The 23,296-nt window shown below is 43.1% G+C and overlaps 2 protein-coding genes across 4 annotated transcripts in view; one reads left to right on the top strand and one right to left on the bottom strand.

The window, feature by feature from the left end:
- Nucleotides 1-6,825, bottom strand: part of Pde6c (phosphodiesterase 6C) — a 48,757-nt gene extending 41,932 nt beyond the window's left edge. The window contains exons 1-2 of the mRNA XM_027939977.3: nucleotides 6,346-6,825; nucleotides 67-219 (exon numbers count right to left, since the gene is read on the bottom strand). Coding sequence (XP_027795778.1) covers nucleotides 67-219; nucleotides 6,346-6,825 — 633 coding nt within the window. The remainder of the gene's footprint in view (nucleotides 1-66; nucleotides 220-6,345) is intronic.
- An 8,608-nt stretch (nucleotides 6,826-15,433) lies between these two features.
- Rbp4 (retinol binding protein 4) lies at nucleotides 15,434-23,242 on the top strand. 3 transcript variants are annotated; one of them, XM_071611083.1, is made up of 6 exons: nucleotides 15,434-15,517; nucleotides 15,850-15,978; nucleotides 16,088-16,224; nucleotides 16,366-16,472; nucleotides 21,346-21,558; nucleotides 22,930-23,242. In XM_071611083.1, the coding sequence occupies exons 2-6, from the start codon at nucleotides 15,868-15,870 to the stop codon at nucleotides 22,965-22,967; spliced, it is 606 nt and encodes a 201-aa protein (XP_071467184.1). In that variant the 5' UTR covers nucleotides 15,434-15,517; nucleotides 15,850-15,867; the 3' UTR covers nucleotides 22,968-23,242. The 3 variants fall into 3 exon arrangements, with proteins under 3 accessions (XP_071467184.1, XP_071467183.1, XP_027795767.1); XM_071611082.1 differs by having other exon boundaries at nucleotides 15,454-15,560; XM_027939966.2 differs by lacking the exon at nucleotides 15,434-15,517 and adding an exon at nucleotides 15,628-15,747.
- The last annotated feature ends 54 nt before the right edge of the window (nucleotides 23,243-23,296 follow it).

Raw genomic sequence — 23,296 nt, forward strand, 5'->3', positions numbered from 1 at the left:
TTTCCTCTGATTATACAGTAAATTTATTTACTGCGCCTCTAAGTGGATGCGCAAGGTTAGCATTACCTCTTCATCCTGTTTGGAAAACTCAGATGCATTTACTTTGTTCACCGCCACCAGTACTGCAAGAACCTCTTTGCCCATCACGATGGGAGCTGCCAGCAGGTTCTTAGTGACATAGCCGGTTTGTTTATCCATGAAGTCAGAAAAATGGTTGTTCTGAAAAACATGTTCACATGTTGTCAAAATGGCACGTTTTGGTAGAAGGTAGATCTAAGACATTTCCTCTAATCCAAATCATACCGACGATAACTGGTGACCCAGAACAGTGGTTCCAAACATTCCCCAGCACCCCGCATTCTGTGACTGCATGGGATGAAATTTCCCATTGCAGATGAGTGTGTCCTACCTGAGCTGTGGCTTGTCTAATTTAGGCTGAGGTCGGGCCAGGAGGAAAGAAGTATGTCACAGCCGAGTGGAAAGTGACATTCTAAAAGGAAGGAAGGAGAAGCACAGGGTGGCGACAGATAGGAAGCCTGCGCAGGGGAGGACAGTGAGCTGGGAACAGGGACTTCATTCTCAAATACAAAAGGGTCCACCCCTACAATTCAACATAAATGAAAATAATGATGATCCTCCAAAATCCTTTCAATATCTCCTATTGAGGAAATCAGTGTTTCCTTCTATGCCTTTCTATGTGCATAGACAAAGATATTTCATTTCTATTTTTCTCCTTTTCTTAATTTTATATAATACTTTCATCACTTCACAATGTCTGTGGACATCCCCCAAGACAAATGCATATGGATTTGAACTCACCTCTTAGCTTCTTGCCCAGCACCCCACACTATGGATGCTCTGAGAGCCATTCAACTGTCTTCTACTGATTCTGTTTAGAGTCCCCTTCCCTCCAACAAACAATACCACACTAATCATTCTTGCTTTTGCTTTTACACAATGGATTCCCAAAGTGGAAATCCCTTTTGCTGAACTGACAGGTTCTATGCAACTTTAATTTGCACAGATTACTTTTCATGAAAGCCTGAAATCTGTACTTCCACTGTGTGAGGAGACCATCCTCTTGCCGGCATCAAGTACTTATTAGCTTTTTAATATTCTACCAAGCTAATATCTTTTATTCATATACTTTTTTTCTTTCTTTGGGATAAAGGAAAATGGATCTTCACAGATATGAACTTTCTATATTAGTGTATAGGAGATGATTCTAGAAGAAGGTCAAAGAAGGCAGTTATTATATTATTTCAATTTCAGAGACTATCCATTCTAGATGGATGGAGACCCAACCTTCTATGAGTTCTGACATTCTTCCCTTTGAACTTGGGTCTTTTTCAATTAGCAGTGAACTTCCTGACTACCTCTGAGATTCACTGGCCAAAATTAATGTCCTGTTCTATTCTATGCATATATAAGTTGTATTCTTTTCCTTTCCCTGTGTTGATGGTGCTTCTAAAAGCAGCATCAACCTTGGAGGCTGTATTCTGATCAGATTCCGAGGTAAACACAGGAGAGTTCACTGATGTGATTTGCAGACCAGAATTGCCCCAAGGAACAAGGGCTTGATGGCCAACAGACCTGAGAATGCAATTCAGAGCAGCAGACCCGAGCTGTGCCTCAGAATCCCCAGCAGATAGTCAGATTCCAAGACCTCACTGCAGACCTATTGGGACCCACCAAGTCCCAATCTCCCAAACTGGAATGTCTGTTCCCCAAGAATCTGTACTTTTAGTGCTCCAGGTAATTTTAATGTCAAACTCAGTAGGTCAATCACTAGAAAAGGGACCATTCACAAAGCAAATGGGTGATGGCTGGGGGAATCCAATGAAGCCCTTCATCCCAGATTTCTTCTATTCCCTTCCCAAAGCAGAAACACCTAAACCAACTATTTCTTCAGGAACCAGCATTACATAACGAAGAAGATTCTTGAGTCAGACTTCCTTGACTAAAACCAGGCCCCAATCTACTAGCTATGTGATCCTGGACATGTTACTTACACTCTGTGTCCTTGTTTCCTACTCTGAAAGGAGGGGGATAGTATTATCTACTACTTAGAGTCCATGATGTAAAGATAGAACAGTTTTGATATAGCATGGCTGGGCACTCAGAAAGTGTCTCATACATAGTAGAAGCTCAATAAATGCTGGAAAGAAAAACCTTGGCTTTTTTGGGGAGACATCCTAGGTGAAAAGTAGTTCTATTTTGCAATTACCCTTTTGCTTTGGGTCCTAGTTTTTCTAACAAATTCTAAACACTGAAGAAATTAGATGCCCTTAGTTGCATACAAGTCTCCTGTGCCTAGGAGCACCTTCCTCAAAGAGTCAGCAATTCTGTCCCATGCATTAAGAGCCACATTTCTTTCCTGACCATTGTTATCTGTTACTTCTCTCTGCTTCCTGGAACATTTTCACCCTCAGCTCAGGAAACCTCCAGACTCTTAGATTCTTTCTCTTAATCCATTGCTTGCCTAGGCCAGCTCTCATCCTGTTTTCCTCCTATTATCCATTACAGATTGTGGTCACCTTCATTTACACAACCGTCCCGGGCACTAAAAAATAAATAAAACCCAGAAGCATGCACCACCGCAGGGAGTCAGGCAGCATTTCTCTCCAAACACATTTATCTCAGCAGCTTCGAACCTTGATGCCATTTCATCCTAGATTCTCAAGTTCCTTTGGTTGTTTTGAGAAAACACCTTCTAAGTTTCAAAATTGAATGCATACTCATTATCACATCTGAAAATCCAGGATAAATCATCCATCAAATTACAGGGCAGGGGAGGTGTGGCTTTCTAGTTTTTTTTTTTTTTTCACTAACTCAAATAGTCCTTAGTGAAGTTCTTTGGGTAAATCCTGTGTTTCTAGGATTCTCAAATTCTCTTGATGGTCCTCCTTCCCCCCAAGGAAGCTCCCGAAGGCAACCGGAGAACATGGTTTCGGGCAACAGGATGCCTGATCCGTCCTGATCTCAGTGTGGCTAAATCCTGATTAAACACCATTAACCCTTGGAATCAGGAGGCAGCAAGGGAGGTAAAGAGGAAGAAATAGGGGAAAAGAAAGAGATCTCTAGGCATCCAGTTAATTATTGAAAACTTCAACCTTCTCCTGTGGCTTTCTTTTAAACCAGGGTCGGATTCAGGACCATCCGTACCGTTAATGGACAGCTTTCCCAATAGAAAAAGAAACAATTAGCTCTAAGAGTATATTTCTCTTTCCTGTTGTTAAAAGTTTTCCTGCCTTTAACCTGTTTTAAGAAAGTCATTGACACTTCATACCCAGTCCCCAAAGTCGTACAGGCATAATGATAATCATATCATAACTAGCATTTATTGAGCACCTACTCTGAATCAGGCACCTTGTGTACATTAAATCTATACATTTCGTTGTCTCCATTTCTCACTGGTGGAAATTCAATCCATAACACAGTTACTAAACCTCAGACTTGGCTCTGCACCAAAGCATTTGCCCTACACCATTATAGCGTCCCTGTTACCACCTTCAAGATCCCAACGTGGAGAGTACCCAGCTCCGCATCTTTGTCTAGGTGCTAACCAGAATGAAAATCGTGTGTGGTAGAAAGAGGAAGGCCTTGAAGACCTGGTTTTTGTTCTGAACCTGACACAGCCTGCCTACCTGACCTTGAGCCGATTCCCACTACACAGATGGAAATACAATGAATGGTCCCCATCTCCTGCACAGCATCTTTGACAGAATCAAAAAGATTAAGAATGTAAAAAATGCTTTATAAATTGTCAAGTTGCAATAGAAAGGTGATGAATGTATCAGAAATTTCACTTAACACATTGGTTTCCACCTGCTTTCCTGTTGTAGATTTTCCTGCAGGCAAAATCATGGCGAAATGCAGGGTAAGAGGAGAGTGCTAGCCTCAGACTCAGGGAGCTTCATTCCTTTCTGGCCTGTCTCATTCACAGACATGTACCATGGACTATGGAGGAGAAACAACTCAGGGACCTCAGCTGTCTATTTGCCACAGAGCAGACAGAGTTAGACTAAAGATCGCTGAGCCCTTCCCATCTCTCATATTCCACAGCTAATTTGAAATTCAACTCCTCCTCCTGGGTCTGCTCACCCAATGAATCTGTGGCTTTCAACATGGGCTGCCTATTAGAATTAGCTAGGGAGCTTTTTTTTTTTTTTAAAAAAAAAAAGCAATGTCTGTGTCCCAACCTGAGAGTCCTGTGTAATCACCTAAGAGACTCAGGCATCAATAATTTTTTTAAGCTACCTGTTTGATTTTGAAGAACAGACAGTTGAAAAGCACCATGCTGGGGGGGGAAACAGAAATGGAAAGCAAATCAGATCTTTTGCTCTCCCCTGAGTTCAGAAGGGTGTAGGGCACACTTCTCTGTCCTACCCAGAACAGCAGGAGTCATCAGGAGAAGGGAGACGCCTATTTCCCCAGCCCCGTCTCCCACCCCGAACTGCCCTGTCCATGTGGAAATGCCCATCATGGACAGTGACAGGCCAGTGCCGCTTCATCTTTTAAGCAGCTCTATTCTGTTGTTTTCTCCTCAACGTGGAGCCCTGAGCTCATTAAAGTATTATAGTAGAAATCATTTACCCACCCCGCCTTCAAAAAGAAAAAAAAAATCTCAGAAAAGCCAGATAATTGGTGCCTCAATTATTCTGGGGGCTAAGGCAGGAAGATCGCAAGTTCAAAGACAGCCTGGGCAGCTTAGCAAGATGCTTTCTCAAAATAAAAATTTAAAAAAAAAAGGGGGCTGGAGAGGTAGCTTAGTCATAAAGGGTACTTGAGTTCAGTTCCCAGTACTTTAAAAAGTCAGAAAAGACATTCTTGAATGTCAACTTCTTAAATTTGATGTTCTAGTGATTCTGAAGGTGGGCTCAGTTGGAAACTGTGAAGAAGCATATTCCCATGAGAAAATCTCAGGGTGTGGGGACACAGCCTGTGAGCTGGGGTCAAGAGGAGCCTGTCTTAAGGGCACATATCTGTTTAGTCACTGGAAGCAGCTGCCATAGCCTCAAAAGAAAACTTCAAGCAGCTCCAACTTCGTGAAGGAAGGGTTATAAGAGAGGGCGGGGGCTAAGTGCCTGATGCAGTCCCCTACACCTGAGGACTGACCTGCAATTGTTTGTTTATGTTTGACAAACCACTTCTCCCAGGCCTGTGCCAGCCTCCTCCAGTAATCAGCTTCAGGAGGCACCGAGGGGATTATACTCCTGGTCTCCAGCTGCCCTGGTCACCTGCGGGCAACGGACCCCTGCACAGAATGCATTTCAGGGGCTGCTCCCTCCTGGGCACCTCTGCTCCGTTGTAATCCATTTCTCCCCTTTTGTTAATAGGAAATCATAGCAGTGGGGCTCGGGTGCAGAGACAGGGTGCCAGGAGAAACTCCATGCTGGAAGTTTCATGTTGCCAAGTGTTGGGTGTTTAATATTTTACCATTTTTCTAAAATGAATATGTATTGCAGTGGTAAGAAGAGTTAAATTTTCTGTTTTTATAAGGGGGTATAACAATGCCTTGTATTAATAGAATGTTCTTTTGGTCTTGGGGGGGTGGTCCCAGTGTCCCATTTAATGATAGGCATTCATTCTTGATAGATCTGAGTTATTGAGGGAGGAGGGTAAACTGTACTTAACTATCTCCTAAATTCACATTTGTAATGAGCCAAATCAAACATCTGAAATTTCAAAGGGTGTAATTTTTTTCTTTTGGCACATTTGGTCTATCGATGAAAGAATGGATTTATGGACAGATCCAACCCCAAGAACTGCTTGTCCTCTAAGGGTTGTGAATCAGAGGTGTGGGAGCATTGGGCATGTTGGCTGATCCCCCAGTGGGGTGCCCTGCTTGCCCGGGGTTGTTCAAAAAAGAATCTTCAAAGCCATGAGGAGGTAGGGAACTGGTGGAGACCTCTTCCAGGCCCAGGCAGGCGTGTCTGATAAGGTGTCCAACACACAAGGGCATACTGAGAAACATTACTGGCCATCTGAAATTTAAGTTTAACTGGTTAACGTATTTTTATTTGCTAGATTTGGCATGGCTGGGCCTGTGTGCTCCCCTTTTCCCATTGCCCACTCTTCCAGGTTTTCACCAAACCAGTGGCACTGGAGTGGTGCCATCTGTCTGCCACTGGTTCCTTCTGACCCTGCCAAGACCTCTGCCCCACTATCAGAAGGTCACCTAACTTTTCTCTTCAGATTTCTTTTAGTTGTAGATGGACACACTACCTTTATTTTATTTATTTATTTATTTTTATGTGGTGCTGAGGATCGAACCCAGCGCCTCACACATGCCAGGAAAGCCCTCTACCACTGAGCCACAACCCCAGCCCCAAGGTCACCTACCTTTTTCACATCTGGGACATTAAGGGGTTTCTTCGTGTGAGCAGCCCAACCCACAATCCCGACATCCAGGGGAAACACAACTTCTTTATCAGGGACCACAAAGTTGTCCTCAAACTTGGAGGTCGGGGTGATGTCCAGCAGCTTTGAGGCCATCTCAGGCGTGCCATTGCGGGAACGGCATATGAACATACTGCAGCGGTCGGCCTGCAGCAGCTGGGCCATCCTCTGCAGGACCTTGTGTGCCGTCAGCTCAGCACTGCTCCCCTCCTCCTGCACGGACCACAGCAGCTCTAGGCACACAGCTGACTCCTCCACCTGCGTCAGCTCGGGCAGCGACATGCTGGCCTGGACCGGCACCCGGCTGTTCTTGAAGATTTCTCCCAGGACCTCCACCCGCAGCTTTTTGTCGAAGTATTCCTTGGCAAACGCAGGGTTCTCCTCGAGGTATTTTTCCACAGCATTTTGGTTGATCTCACCCATGGTGTGGCTTGCTTTGCTGCTGTTGTTCAGAAAGGAAAATCCTCTAGAGCGTGACCTGAGCCAGAGTGACAAGAAGGAAGTACATACTGGTCAAAATGACTGAAGGAATCCTAGGTGGTAACTCCTAAGACCCCCAAAGATGGAGCTGAAAGGTTGCTCAGTGGAGCCTTCAAACTGCCTGTAATTCCTGGGATGTGACAGAAGGCTGTGGCTTATGATGGGCTTCAGGAAGCAGAGGATTAAAGAGTTCTTCAGGACACTAAATCCCTGAGCATTATTAGCCCCTAAGACCTCAAAGAACACTCAGAGCATCCTAGATCAGCCAGGCAAGTGTCAAGTTGAAGTATCTATTTCAGAAAAAAAATAACTGAACGGCTGCTGTCCAGAGCAAGGAAGAATTACTAACATATTCCATAATCATCAGCATCATCTGGCACTCTGAATTGCTCTTGCATGATAGCTATAGAAAGTGCTTGGGTTTCTTGCTTGTTTGTTTTCATAGCAACTTTAATGCACTTTGTGGGGAGAGGGAAGGTGTAGCAGCCATCATCAGTGCAACATAAAAGTGATTATTAATCTTTCACCTTTCTTAGAAGCCATGGTCACTCAGGTCGCTTGGATTATTCTTTCTCCAAAACCCTCACCTCTTAACCACCTTCTCTAGAAAGCTTGACCTAGGAAGTGTTTAAAAGGAACAAACTTGGGCTTATTACTAAAACGGCAAAAACAGGAAAACATTTTCCTATGAATCAAACTTAATCAAGGCACAAATTGAACCCTAACTCGTTAAGACAGTGAATTGCAAAAAGTGATCCATATGGTGACAGCTGAGTTTCCCTCCTAAGAAAATTAGTGTGGATTTTGTTTTTTTCAATAGGAGTAGCCAGACATCATGCATTTTTGCTCCAAGGTACAGTATATTAACCTACTGGACAATAGCTATCTTGTCAGTTGCTAGGATCCTCAACATCTCAGGGGCTACTGGCATAGTAAGAACACTTACTACTATTTAGTTTTGTTTAATGTTCAGCTTATTAAGCTTTTACGTCGATTAAGCACATTTCCCAAATATTTAAACACTATTATGCAACTAATAAATCAAACTATTCATTTCACGAACCAATTGTCTCAAATATTTAAGTGCTGGTTTCAAACTTAGTGACAGTCTTTTAAAACCTTTCAGTAAAGCTCCAACCTAATATGACACATTCTCTTAAGTGAAAAATATACAATATTTTGTAGTGGCTCTAAAAATTATTATGAGGCCCACATTTAAGTTTGCTTCAAAAAGAGTAACTGTATGGGTTTCATTTAATTCTCTAAACTTAAAACTTTAACTTGCTAAGGTGATGATGATCTTATTATTCGCAATAAAAAAAAAAGAGAAGTTGAGGTCATAGGTTCTAGGAGTTGAGTCAACTGAGTCACCCCTCCTATCAGACTACCATCATCTTCTAATGCAGTTTTGGATACTCTTCTACCTGGTTATTTCCTGTGACTATGGTGCAGTTCCTATTTCTTCCTAAATCATGCAGTATTCTCACAATTCCCTGGTTCCATCCTTCTCTCTTTAGATAGAGAACAACATGTATCTCTATTCCATAACACATTCATCTTTTGTGTTGTTGTTGTTGCTAGCTCTCTAACACTGATCTACACTCCTACTCCTCTGTACACAAATTTATACTTAATAGGAAAATCAATATGTGCTTGTGTTGATATTCTCCTATTTATAAAAATAAAAGTTATTTGAAAAATAAACATTCTATTTTAGGCAGCGTTGTTTTATTTTTATAATTCCTTGCAGATTCATTTATTTGCTCATTGTTTTAACTTCTGTCTATTGATGGTCCATTATAAGCAGAGCACCATAATAGCTACTGTGGCAGACTTCATGTTCCCTTTGTAAGATTCTTCTCTCCTCTCAGTAACATGGAGTGATTACTATTTTTTGCTGTTCCTTCTCTAGTGGGTCCATAGGACTAATTTTGGCCAATGGACCAGGGGCAGAAATGCCACTTTCACATAGAAAATAATTAAGTGCCAATGTGAGACCCTCCAGTGTTCTGTTCCCCATGCTGCCATGTTAGTTTCAGTGGATTCACTCTTCAATTCCAGAGTGAGGAGGTCAGGGAACAGAGGCCCCTGCTGACCTGAGATGGATGTGTAGCATGAGGATCTTGTTTGCAGCCTCTGAGACAAGAGGGCTGTTTTTTACTGCATCATAGCTGAGTGAATTCTGATGGGTACACTTCTACTGCAGGAGATGTGGGGAATGAAGAAGGCTTGGTCTCAGCATTACAAGCACTTGTAGTGTAGTAAGGGAGAAGAGACTGGTACATAAAAGCCATAAGCCATAGAAGATAATATCATAAGTGCCAGAAGTGACATATGTACACATGGCTCTGAGATTACAGAAGAGTGGGTGTAGGTAGGGTGGAGGTCAAGCATGTTCTGGGTGGTATCAGCAGAGCAATGGCATGGCATAGCCTAACCAGGATAGTCTAGCAAGAGATGCGTATGGAAATGTAGATTGGGCCCAAATTACTGGGACCTCAGAGTTAGGCTGAGAATCTTAACACTAGAAAGTTTTGATCTTGGAGGTAATATTATTAGAGTTCTCCTTTACAAACTGGTAGTGCTGAACAAGAAAAATTGGAGAAAAGAAACACTGGACATCAAGATACAGATTAAGAAGTTATACAGTAGTCCCCCTTATCCAGTTTCACTTTCAGAGGGTTCAGTTGCCTGCAGTCAATTGGAGCCCAAAAATATTTCATGGAAAGTTCCAGGAATAAACAATTTATAAGTTTTAAATAACTTTTAGTACAGTGTATTGTTATTTAATTCTATTTTATTATTTGTTCTATTTTATTATTTATTATAGTTGTTAATCTCTTACTTTGTCTACTTAACAAATTAAACTTTATCATTGGGATTATATACAGGAAAAATACTTATAGGGATCAGTACTATGTGTGGTTTCAGACATACGAAGAATATCTTAAAACATGTCCTCTGCCAATAAGGGATCACCACATTGCATTTGGCCCATTATCAAATACTCTAAAAAAATGCATATAGGCATTGAAATTATAATTCTAGTTTTATGAATTTATCTTACAAAATAATAATGTATGTTATTAATGCAATTACAAAGGTGCTTATAAAAAGCATGCTTATAAAAGATGTAAAACACACACACACTTGTAAAAGATTAGAAATAGCTTAGATATTCAATAATAGAAGGTTGAATAAATAAATACCATCCAATCCATAGAACAGAGAACTACATAGCTAATAATAGCAAAGTTGTTCAAATTTCTTTGTTGATATGAACAAATATTTATGATATGCAGTTAATTACAAACTAGTATCACAACATGTTTCCATTAAAACATACATACACACACAGCCATACCTATTTATCTATCTATGCACACATCTGTATATATACCAAAATGTAATTCATTATTTAAAAGCGGTGGGACTTAAGACACTAATTTTTGTCTTCTCCTTTGCTTCCCTGATTTCTCTAAAGTGTCTACAGTGAACATATATCATTTATACAATGAAAAATGTATTGATTCATAAACAAAATCTTTAAGGCTGTCTCTATAGTCTATGGGTGAGGTTGCTTGGGTATGAGGAAGGAAGGGATAAATGTGAGACCCAACCCAACCCAACAAACATTAGGATTAAGCAGTTATTCATTAGAAAAAAGCAAGAAAGGAGGGCTCCTGTGTATTGGCCAGTGGGATGGTTTGAATATTTGTATCTCCCCCAATTCATCTGTTGAAATCCTAACCCCCAATGTGACAGTGTTAGGAGGCGGGACCTCTGGGGGATGATTAGTCCATGAGGGTGGAACCCTCAGGAGCAAGATTGGTACTCTTCCAACAGGGACTCCAGAGAGCTCTCTTCCGTCATTTGAGGATATGGGGGAGAAGTGGCAATGTGGAAGAGGAAGAGGGCCCTCCCTGAACCCAACCATGATGGCACCCTGATGTCAGGCTTCCAACCTCCAGAACTGGAGGAATAAAGTTCTGTGGTTTATAAGCCACCCAGCTGATGCTAGTTTGTTAAATCACCTGACCTAAGACAAATGACATTTTATCAAGCAAAAATTTTCAAACAGGGAAAACTGGAAGCTTCAAGATCCTTTCTTTGTGTATTTAAAAGTTAAAATCTAGACAAATGGGGCTGGGGCTATAGTTCAGTGGCAGAGCTAATATGCATGAGGTACTGGGTTCCATCCTTAGCTCCACATAAAAATGAACAAATACAATAAAGGCATGATGTCCATCTACAAACTTTTTTTTTTTTCAAAAATCCAGACAAATGGGCTGGGGATGTGGCTCAAGTGGTAGCGCGCTCGACTGGCATGCGTGCGGCCCGGATTTGATCCTCAGCACCACATACAAACAAAGATGTTGTGTCGGCTGAGAACTAAAAACATAAATAGATATTAAAATTCTCTCTCTCTCTCTCTCTCTCTTTCAAAAAAAATCCAAATATTAAATTTTGCACATTAATGTAAATGTTAAATAAAAATTTCAGGCAGTCCTTTTAAAAACTTACAGATGTAACAAAGAATGCTTTAACTTTCTTAAACTTTCTGTTTAACACTTTGACATTTGTCAGAGGTATTCTATATAAATGACCACCTGTAATACTATCATTGCTAAAATTGTCGATTGCAGTTAACTATTTCTACAAGAAGTTATTCTTATATAATAGACAAAAGATATGCACAGAAAGTCGAAATATCAACATGAAAAGCAGCAACAATGTCCAGGGCTGACTAAGTGCATTTCTGATCCTTACATTGAACCCACTCTTCAGCCCCCACTTAGCTACATGCTGTGTCCTGCCATTATGGACAGGCAGGAATTTCAGACACAGTCTGGCAACCAATATCACGTTGCTCCCATTAGAGCTTTCTGCCTACATCTAATTAATAGGTATAACCAGATATTCTTGGAGACTATTCAGCAGGGGGGACCCATATTATTTTCACATAAATTGATGAGATTGACTGAGATCACTGAGATTTCAGTGGCTTTGCAACCATTGGGGGAAAAGGGGGAACCTTGTTGGAAACATTATTTGACACTTTATACCTGAAAACATTGAATAACTAACCTTTTCATTTTCAATCAATGATTTGGGTATCTTTGAAATGCAGTCAGACAATAAATGCTACCTGATTTTCTTATTTTTTATTTTTCTTGACTTCTAAGTTGGGATGTGGATGTAAATATCATGTTGTACAAAATGCTCAATTTCAGGAAAGAAGATAAATGTCTTGCATTAGCTCCTCTTCCTTCAATTTTTATGGTCAAACATTTTTCAATATTTTCTAGGAGTTAAATGACTTTTTTTGGTTAGCATTAACATTAACTTCTGTTAATCTCAGCAGCTTAATCCAATGGAAGTTTATTTCTCATTCACATAAATTCATTTGCCAAAGGGAACCAGGCTGTTGGAAATTCCACCAGTAACCAATGAAAGAAGAAAAGAGAACATGGATGATGGGTCGGGGCTAAATTGGCCTGACTGGGAGTGACAAACAGAACATTTAATTGACCAGAATTTAAGATTGTGACTTTATAGAGCTTTGGGAAGGGGGTACAGGGGAGACAAGGGCAGGCAGATGTAGTCCCCAACTTTATACCACTCCCCTGTAAAAATTTTCTGGTAAAACGACAAGTAGCCAACTTAAAAAATGCTAAATCCTGAGAATGTATATATTAGAAAGGGTGATATCTGATCAGGTCTTTTTAAACAAATGCTTTATGAAGTTTATACAAAGTGCTTAATTTCAGTGAAAAAAATTAAATATCTGTGGATTAAGCACCTACTATGTGCAAGTGTCTTGATGCATCCCATGGAAAAGTAGGGGGAATGGACAGATACCAAGATGATCTTTCTTTTCACGAAGCTTGGCAAGGGAATAAACTTTATGTGCATTTTTTTGTGATTCATAAGGTGTAACTTCATAATTTCACTTATAAAGAAAAGGAAAATGTTTGCAAAGGAGATATTTGTTTTTGTTTTCTGATGAAATTATTTCCCTGTAGAAAATGTGAAAAACACAAAAAAGGTACAAAGAAAACCAAATGTATCTAGTCCTATCACATCAAGGAACCATGGCGAACATTTTCCCTTTTGATATTGCATATGTATGCATATTTGAAAAGTTATTTTGTGAGGATGAATGTCAAAGCATTGAAGTTAAAAAACATCAGTTGACCTAAATTCACATATTTGTAATCATGAAGAAATCTAAGAGATAATGCCAAAATAAACTGTTTTTCTTCTTTGGTATCTAAAACATCAAGGTTCACGATTTTTCATAAGAAGGGGAGGGAAGGGGTGTGTTTTAACCACCTAACAAATAAACAAACAGATGTTGCTGAAAAATACAATCATCATAAAAATCCCCTGCATTTATTCAATATGCAGTATACCAAGAACCACCAGAGTGTGTTCTAGAGAAGTGGTTAGAAGGGCAGGGTGGAGGCACTGGGAAAATTTTTCTGGCAGTGATCAATTGTTCAAAGGTAATTGGCCTACATACACCAGGAGCTCTCTATCATAGGAGAAGGGAAAGCAGGAACAGAAAATCCTCTGCTCTGGAATGTTGAAGAGGGGATCTAAGCACTGGACAGGAGTCAGAGAAGTGCCCAGAGGACCCTTCCCAGCCAGGGTGCACATATGGCCAAATGCATGGTTCCTGCAGGAAGGGCTCTGGAGCATACCTTATTTGAGTTGTTTGGGATTTCAGTCAGCTTTCGTCATCCATGGGTTCCGCATCCACAGATTCAACCAATGATGAATAGAAAATATTTGAAGGAAAAAAAAAATTCTGGAAGGATCCAGAAGCAAAACTAGAATTTGCTGCATATTAAGCATATGCCGAATCCATGTGAATGAAATGATGTGTAGGCACATGCTGCTGTGGTTTCCCCCCACTGCTCGGATCCTCAGGCTCCCTCTACTCGGGCTGTTTGAGCATTGGTTGCCTTGAGCCTTGCTTATGTGCTATGTAAGTAGGTCCATGATGGTTCATCACTACTAATTTTTCTTGTCATTACTCCCCAAACAATACAGTTAACAACTATTTACATAGCAATATACCATGATCAATTCTGTACTGAACATGCATAGACTTTTTTTTTCTTCTTGTTTCGGTCATCATTCCCTAAACAATACAGTTTAAGAACTATTTACACTACATTTACATTGTATTAAGTATTATAAATCATCCAGAGATGATTTAAAGTTACAGGAGGATGGGCTGGGTTATATGCAATTACTATGCCACATAAGGGACTTGAGCTTCCCTGGATTTTGGTACTGGGAGGGTGTCTGGAGCCAATCCCTTATGGATTCCCAGGAAGGACTGTATATACATATTGGTAGAATTAGCGCAACCTGAAATCTTAGTTAGCTTATTGGCCAGAAACAGCTTTTTACGACTTTGGGATAGTAAGGAGTTAATACATTATGAAAATACCCCAAATTATGAAAAATTAATTATGAAGATACCTCAAAGATACTGTGACTCAAAGGCATGCTTCAGAGGAAGGTGGGCAGACCAGGTAGGTAAATGTCCAAAAGGCTACAGTCGGCTGAAGGAAGCCATGATATCTTTTCAAGGTTGTTTTAAAAAGTAACTAAAGGGCTGGTCTGGGAACCACTCAACTCCTTGTTTCTCAGTTTGGCACCCATTTCCCCCTCCATCTTCTCTTATTTCTGACTGCAGCAAATAGTTCATCTAGGTTCCTTCCAATTTGGGCCATGGAGACCCAGCTGATATTTTATGAAAGGAATCTTATTTCTTTGCCATATCACCAATTCTCATTCAGCCAAAATCTTGATTGCTTTGGTGAGATTAATGGAATGGAAAGAGAAAAAAATATGAATACATCAAGCCATGACGTACACCAAATACCTCAACTAGTTAGCAGCCCTTTGATTTAATTGACCCTCAAAGTTGTAGTTTTTTGTTTACTTTTCTGTTGTATCCACTACTCTGCCAACTCCACTGTTTTGAAAATAAAACAAAATTCCAATATGGATTTTAAATAAAAATGCATCATAAACAATTGGGGTGTGCATTCCAAGTGGTTTCAGGGAGTGCAGCAATGTAAGTAAGCAACTAACCGCTCGAACACCACAGTTGCTAAAATATTTCCCCTCCTGACCGGAGTAGCGTTTCTAGAGAATATTTAACAGGGAGCATTTTAATGCTTCTAACGATGTTGAAACTAAAGAACAAATATTGACGCAGAGGGCACCACAACTCTCCCCAAAGAGTAAAATACATCCTTTATGAAAGGAAAAAGCACTTGGCCAAAATATCCCCCAAACCCTGCACAATTGGTCCTTAGAAGGCAAAGGAGCCAATTTGGCACAGCCAGCACCTGGGCACTAATGCGCCAGGCAGCATCTTAGGTGTCTTCTCTTTCTGTGAGGCCAAGGTTTCCCCACCAAACCCCACTGAGCCTCCAGCCAGCGCTACTGGGCTTGGAGGCCACCCCAGGCCGCAGCTGGCGGCCGCTGGCACAAGGGCTGAGTAACTGGGCCAGGACCTGGCCACGCGGCTCGTCGCCGCTGTAGAGTTTGGCCCAGTGAGGCCACCCTGCGCGGCAGCTCCACCAACCCCGGGCGGGTGGCCCTGGAGGTGAGGCTGGCCTAACGGGACCCTCCCTGCGCCCCGGGTGGCGGTGAGTCAGGGCGCGTTATGCAAGTGCTGGCCGGGCCAGCCCCCGGCGCCTCCCCTAGGTCCTTCACCCCGGGCAGTTACGAAAGCGCGACCCCCTCCCCCCGGGGCCATAAAGCCGCGGGGCGGCGGGCGGGCCTCGCCTCTTTTGCTCCACGCGCGCCTGGACAGGCTGGTGCGCGTCTCTGACGGTGAGCAGCTGCCCGGCTGTCCTCGGGGGCGGGCGGGGAGGGCGGCAGCGGGCCGGGTGGTCCGGTCCGGGGCCGGCGGTCACGGCGACGCGTCTCCCGCAGGCTTGACTCCTGGGCAAGATGGAGTGGGTGTGGGCGCTCGTGCTGCTGGCGGCGCTGGGCAGTGGCCGCGCAGAGCGAGACTGCAGAGTGAGCAGCTTCCGAGTCAAAGAGAACTTCGACAAGACTCTGGTAGGTATCAGCCCAGGAGGCCCCGGTGGCCCAGTCCCCGCTTCCCCTACTTCCCGGTGGCCGGTCGTGGACCCCAAGACACACCAAACCCCGGCTCTCCCTTTGGCAGTTCTCCGGGACCTGGTACGCCATAGCCAAGAAGGACCCTGAAGGTCTCTTTCTGCAAGACAACATCGTCGCCGAATTCTCCGTGGACGAGAATGGCCACATGAGTGCCACTGCCAAGGGACGAGTTCGTCTTTTGAGGCAAGTGGCCTCTGGGTGGCCGTGTGCGTAGCGCCTGCCTGAACGCCAAACCCTTACTGGGGAGGGAAGGGAGCACCAGGGTGGGATGGAGGGAGGAAGCTCTTTGCTGGGTTTGGCTGAGGATCCCCTTGGCTTTTGCAGTAACTGGGAAGTGTGTGCAGACATGGTGGGCACCTTCACTGACACAGAAGACCCTGCCAAGTTCAAGATGAAGTACTGGGGCGTAGCCTCCTTTCTCCAGAGAGGAAGTGAGTAGTCAGCTCAGTGGGACCATTTTGGGGATGGGAGGCATACCTGCCAAATCACTGGGTTCCTGCTCCAGCTGCACCCTTAGGAAGAATGGCCTAGGGGAAGATGTGTGGGTGCAGGAAACCTCAGCCCCTCCTGAGGTTAAGGGATCGGGATTGGGAGCAGCTAGTTCAAGAAACCTGACCCAACTCAAAAGGATCTTTGGGTTGCCGGGTGCTGAATTCTAGTCATCTACTGTGCCAGGGTGTGTAACCTGTTCCACACTTTGTCCTCTTACTGCTCCACATCACCACTTCATTTTCATTTTTTTCCAACCCTTTGGGCTGAATTCCTGAGACAGCTTAACTGGGAACCCTAACGGAGGCTGAGACCCCCATCCAAGTTTGTAGGGAGCATTGTGCATGCGGTAGGCTCACTCCTCAATGTCCTGCCTGCTGATGCCGGGGTTCTGAGCCAGGCAGGGTGTTCTGGGTGTCATGGCCTCTTCTCTTTCTCCCAAGTACTGGAGCTCTGATGCAGGGTGTTGAGAACTCTCAGCAGGGCATCTTAAAACTTGGCCTACTCATGAGAATACATTATTTGCTCTTTCTACTACCCCCCTGCCATGTGTCCTAAGTTTCAAATCCTGAATCTACTTGGTAGCTAGAGAAATTTCAGGCCAGGAAGAGATATGTCATGGAATCTTAGAGAAGGAGAGTAAACCCTAGAGAGGGGATTCAGTATACAGATGAACAAACTGAGACCGGGAGAAAAAAGTGCTTTGCCCAAGATAACACAGCAAGTTTGAGAGAGCCAATTCCAGAAGCCAGACATTGCAACGTCCAGGCCCCGATTGGTGGCTCTGGACTGCAGAGTCTCCTAATACAGATGGACCTTTGCAAAGTACCACTTGTGCTTTCTTGTGAGATAGGACCCAGGGACTGCTGAGGGGGCTGCTCTTCCATTGGTGATCCAGGGCAGAAGTGTCCTTCATGTCATTCATTGCTCTACATGCGACATGTGATCTTTGACTTCCTATAAAGTCATGTTAAATGAAATTGCATTTTTTATCAAATTACATTTTACTGCTGATTTACACTGTATAAGAGTTGCTTATCTATAAGGAGAGAGAGTTTTTTATCTTTAAAAATAATAAAAGTTATTTCAAATAGTGCAGCAAACTTCCTCAAGTGATTCATTTACAGTAAAAAATACATTTTTTTCTGTAATGGATTATAAAAACCAATATTAAGAGGTACAAGTTTCCTAATTTTTAGAAAGAATAAACACATAATTCTTATCAGCACTTTGAGGTGTGCTCCTTAAAGGAACAGAATTTGATTGACAGTGCATTTAGGGATGGGGTGAGGAAGGACCTGATGAGGAGGTAGGGTTTTGTCTCTTCTCTCCTGTCCCTACAAACTATATTAGCTCCACTTTTAACTCTTGTATATTGAGATTCTACCTAAGATTTCATTTGGAGGTGGAAAAAAAAGTATTGAAATCTTGAAAGTGATTGCTATAGATATTAAGTGAGATAAGTATAATGTAGAAGGCTTAAGGATGAATTCCTTCTTAGGTTGCCTTTCAGAAAAGAAACGGTGCCCTGCACAGTGGTTAAGCCTGCCCTGATAAAGTTATGCTACCTGAGTTCAAATCCCAATCCCAACCTGTGGGACCGTGGGTGTTTTCCTTGGCCTTTCTATGACTCATTTTCCTCCTCTGCAAAGTGGAGGTGGCCATAGCACCTACCTTATGGAGTTGTGTTATGAGGATGCCATGAGTTGACATGCAGAAAGCACTTGACCAGTGCTGGTGACACAAATTCTCTGTGCCTGTTTGATATTGTTGCTTCTTGTTACCTCTCCAGAGAGGAAATCATGGCTTTACTTTCTGAATCTGGAGTGAGAAGGCATACAGGTACCATTGGGTTCAAATCTCTTGTTTTACAAGTGAAGAAACTAAATTACTGGCCCAGGAGACATAGCTGGTTGGTGGCACTTAGTGTCACCTCTTAGCTGAAGTAAAAGGGACCCTTGTCAGGCTGCATAACAATGTCAGCCTGAAATGTTTTCATTACTGTTTCTCAAAGTCAGGGTCCCTGGATCATCTATATCTAAATCAGCTGTGGTGCTTGTTAAATGCAGATTTCTGGGCCCCAATCCAGATTTATTGAATCAGAAACTCTTGGGGTGGCCCCTGAAGTATGCTCCTTGAATATGTTCCTTCCACATAAGGAAGTTTGAGAATTGGTGTAGATAGTTCAATCCAGAGGGTTATCTTGGTCACTCAGGTATCAAGGCTTCAGATACCACTGACTTTTCTTGTCCATTGGACTAGTCAAGAATTGCATAAAATCTGTCACCTGCCTGGCTCAGCTAGACTGTGAGGCCTGAGAACCTCAGGAAGCATCTCCCTTGGTATCCCTACTTTGAATGATTGGCAGGTGCAGGTTTAGGGAACTGAAGGGAAATTGTTCCAGAACCACAGCAATGAGTGACAGATTTTCAACAAAACCAGGTCACCAAGACAGTTTTTGATACCAGGCATTTTCTTTGGGGACTAGCAATCCAAACCTCGAAACCAGTGTATACAACGAGTACAGTTGTAGACACAGCTGTAATGCAGCCACACTTCCTGGGGTGGTGGAGGGGAGTCAGGGGCTCTGGCCACATAATTGCTGCTTCCAGCACTCTGCTTACCTAGTCTACTGCATGCAATTATTAGATGCTGTCTGGAAACAGTTGGGTTGTCTGGCTCTCCAAAGGACCCTGCCTAGCTGCTGGATGCGAGGAGGCTGGAGAAGCCAGATAATTGTTGCTGCTCATGCAAATCCTCTCTTGCAAATACTCTTAGAAAGGAGAGTTTGGTCAAGGTTGTTAGGATTGAAACTCTTCATCTTTGAGTTATTCTGCCAAAAAGAACCTGGAGATAAACCAAACCAACTTAGGCTTTCTTTAAAAGCAAGAATAGTAGTCGACTTTACTAAAGCCATGGATTGAAAGTTACTTAGTTTCTATGTAGGAATTCACTCTGGCAACAATATTGGAAAAACAATTTTTTTTTAAGCAGCAGATTTGCCAAGCTAATAGCTGCCTGGACCAGGAGTGGAGGTAACACTTCAAAGGCTGGTGCTTTTGTGTCTGAGAGGCAGATTTCTGGGGCACCCATGATGACACAGTGATCCCATAACCAGGGAAGAGATGATTTCATCCAGGGATGAAAAGACTGCCCAGATCTCAGGAGCCTGGGAGGGAGCTCGCGGTTAGGCTGAAGCCCAGCAGCAGGCCCATGGCTTCTATTCTTGGCCCATGTGCTGAATAACTTTGCGGTCACTGCTGAGCAGTCTTCCGTCTGGGTCATCCTCTGAGCTTGGCCTCTGACATTCACCCAGGGACAGCCTGGAAGGTGCAGTGGTGTCTCATTCTTCCTCCTGCCAGGTTGGGTGTGAGCTGAAGAAGTGGCCCATTCCCTGTCCTGTGTTAACTTTCTTTACTGGGCCTGGGTTTGTACTAAATCCCATCTAGTCTGGCATTCCAGAGGTCCTCAGAAAGGCACCCCCAGAGGACACTTAGGGTGACTTCTAGAGCTGGCCCTACCCTCTCCAGTGCTGAAGTCTCCATCCCCTCTGCCTTTCTCCAACATGGAGCTCCACGTGGGCAGATCATCCCTTGGGTGCAAGACACAAAGGCCTTTGGTTTGTTGTCCCTTCTGGTCTCAATCTACCTAGTACCTGGAGTCTCTGGTGTAGGGGTTAAGTATGTGGATTCTGGAGTCGCGCTCCTGGGTTAGAATTCCAGTTCTACTCTGCTTTTTGTGATCCTAGGTGAATTATTTATTTTCTCTTTACCTCAGTTTTCTTATCTGTAAAATAGGAAATAGTAGTATGCCCTTTGGGTTCAATGTGAGAAATAATCGAGGAAACACATGGAAAGTTCCACACAGTGACTGGCACATAATTTAGTGCTCAGGAGGTAACAGCCACAGATACATGTCAATGAGAATGTCAAATTAAGTAGAGATGTGGCATTTTTATCCAAATATACTATATTTGGATAAAATATTCTATATTTGGATAAAACTTGAACACATTGTTCCTTCTCTGTGGCAAATCACTCACATATATTCATAGTATTTCCCATTCTGCCTTTGTTGATATTTTTACTACCTTTATTTATACTTAATCTTCACTGCATATATCCAACACTTGAAGAATAAATATGGTCTAAATTCTTCAAGGGCTTGGCTCTGCCACTGCTGGAAGTCCTGAAGTCCACACGTTCTTAGAAGGAGTTGCTGATGCTGGATAGTCGCCTTCTGTGTCCGGAGGCAAAATCTTCTCTCTGGCCAGCGCAAAGAGTTGGGCTCCTAAGCAGGAAAGAGGGTGGAGCCAGCAAAGCCAGGATCATCAGAGAGGCGTCCTCCAATGGACTGAGGTGGGAGGGCAGTAGGTCAGTGAGAGGAGTAAGAGCTAGCACCTGTACATCATCCCCAAAGACAGGTCCTGGTATTGAGGCTAACGTAAGTTGGTGGCAATCACACATTAGACAAAGACATAGATACTTTTGGAGGGTAGATGGTGAAGATGGCGGTAGATGGGTTTGTTCAATGATTTTGATGGGCTCACATTCTCAGCGGTCTTTTCCCTTGGAAAGATGCTGTGTTATTTACCATCAGGGAGAGAGCGGATCCTGGACATAAATGTGGTTTCCTCTGTGCCAAAACTTTCTCCATAAAGAAAAGCAAGATCCTTTCTTGTTTGCCTGGTTTTGCAAAAGTTGTCAGAAATCTCCTGCTTCCTAAGAAAATGCAGTAGGGTCCAGGTAGTGAGTTTCCAGGACTTCTTTCCACTGAAGGCAAGGTGTCACTTAACACTGACTTTCTGGCTTGCAGTTGATGACCACTGGATCATTGACACGGACTACCACACGTTCGCCCTGCAGTACTCCTGCCGCCTCCTCAACTTTGATGGCACCTGTGCAGACAGCTACTCTTTTGTGTTTGCACGTGATCCCAATGGCCTGACCCCTGAGATTCGGAGGCTGGTGAGGCAGCGGCAGGAGGAGCTGTGCCTGGACCGGCAGTACCGGTGGATTGAGCACAACGGTGAGTGGCCTTTCCCCAGGGCTCAGGGAAACAGGTTCCAGCCAGAGAATGAATGCCTTGTGTCTGTTTATGAAGAGAAAGCGGGAGTCTGGTGCCCCTTTGGGCCCCTTTTGGTCCTGCTTGATCAGATCTTTTCTTGGCCTTATTCCTGGGAAGGTTATCAGAGGCTTTTTTCCAAAACCCTGGCACTTTTAATTAAGTAAAACACTTCCCTTTTATTCTGCTATCTCAAGCCATTTCACTCCTGGCTCCTCTGCCCAGAAAAGCCATTCTGATTGAATGAATATTTGGGGGGATTAAGTGTCCCTGCTAGAGAACTGGGCAGTGAACATGGCCATCAATGTAAAAATGTAAACAGAGACATCAACATAGCAAATGCAGACAAGAATGATGTCAACAAATGTTCTTTATTCTCTATGAAACCAAATAATCATTATATTGATTAGCTGGGTTTCCTCACTTCGGTTTTATGGGGATCCCCTGGAACAACCACAGGATCTTTTTATAGATATTACCCTTGTCTGATCTGGACTTACTTAAAAACTAGAGTGGAAAAAAAAACGTGCTGTCTATTTTGAATCGACACTCACTTCTTTGGTTTCAGAATCCAGATAGGGTCACCCTAAAGTGTAGAAAAAGGGAGTGAAACTGAACGTTTCTGTTTGGTGTAACTGACCCATTACACCAAAAAGACAAAACAGACCAAACACATAAATAGGCATGGGAGCCTCACCCTGCAGGGCAGCCACATGCAGGGCTGGTAAAACATTCCTGACAGGCACAGCCCAGAGCCCTTCACCTGCCGTCACCTCCATTAATCCTCAGGAACGTTCGCACTCATTATCCACATTCTGAGATGAGAAAATGGAGGCTAAGAAAGATCATGAACATTGCCCAAGATCTCCAATAGGTAGCTGAGTTGAATGCAAACCCAGATGTCCCTTGTTGGCACCACCTGTGACACAGGACATGGGACATGGTGAACACTATGGAACTACCAGCAGTAAGACTGAGATCAGGTTGACTTGGCCCTCATGTCCTTAAATAAGAGGAGCTCCCTGCACCCCCCCCCCACCAGAATGCAATGAGACACATTTGACAGAAACAAAGGGAAGCACTGTTTCATGCAGTAGGTCCTGTGCTCTCCGCCCCCTGACCCTGGAGACTTCAAAGTGGTTCAGAAACAGCCTGGAGAGTGTTTATGAATTGCAGCTACATCTGACTTTGAGGGTTTCCATCTGCTGTGGTGCATTCGAATGAAGAATCACATGAATGGAGCCGAGCTCCAAGGCTACCATGGTGTTCATTATTTACAGAAACACCTGGTCCGTCTTTCTATTATTATTAATGGCTTTGTTTTCTGCATTTCAGGTTACTGCCAAAGCAAAGCAGGAGAAAACCTTTTGTAGCAACATCAAAGACATAAAAGTTTCATTTGAAGATTTCTGATTAACTTTCAATCTTCACCTCTATTTATCTTAGGAGTTTAGTTTGTCTCCACTCCCCCGACCCCAACTGCCCCTCGCATCCCCTTGCCTTCCCTAGGTGAACATAAAACATCAGTACACATCAAAATCCACATAGGAATGATTGAATCTGCAACACTGTGGATCTTATGGAAGTTTCCTGAGACTTGGAATTCCAAACTTTGATTTATTAAAATATAGCTATCAGCTTCCTATGATTTGAGTTTTCTTTGTATTCACAGATTGCAGGTGGGGTGCACTCTTATATACCA

The sequence above is a fragment of the Marmota flaviventris genome, chromosome 4 (assembly GCF_047511675.1).
Source record: "Marmota flaviventris isolate mMarFla1 chromosome 4, mMarFla1.hap1, whole genome shotgun sequence".
In the NCBI taxonomy this organism is placed as follows: domain Eukaryota; kingdom Metazoa; phylum Chordata; class Mammalia; order Rodentia; family Sciuridae; genus Marmota; species Marmota flaviventris.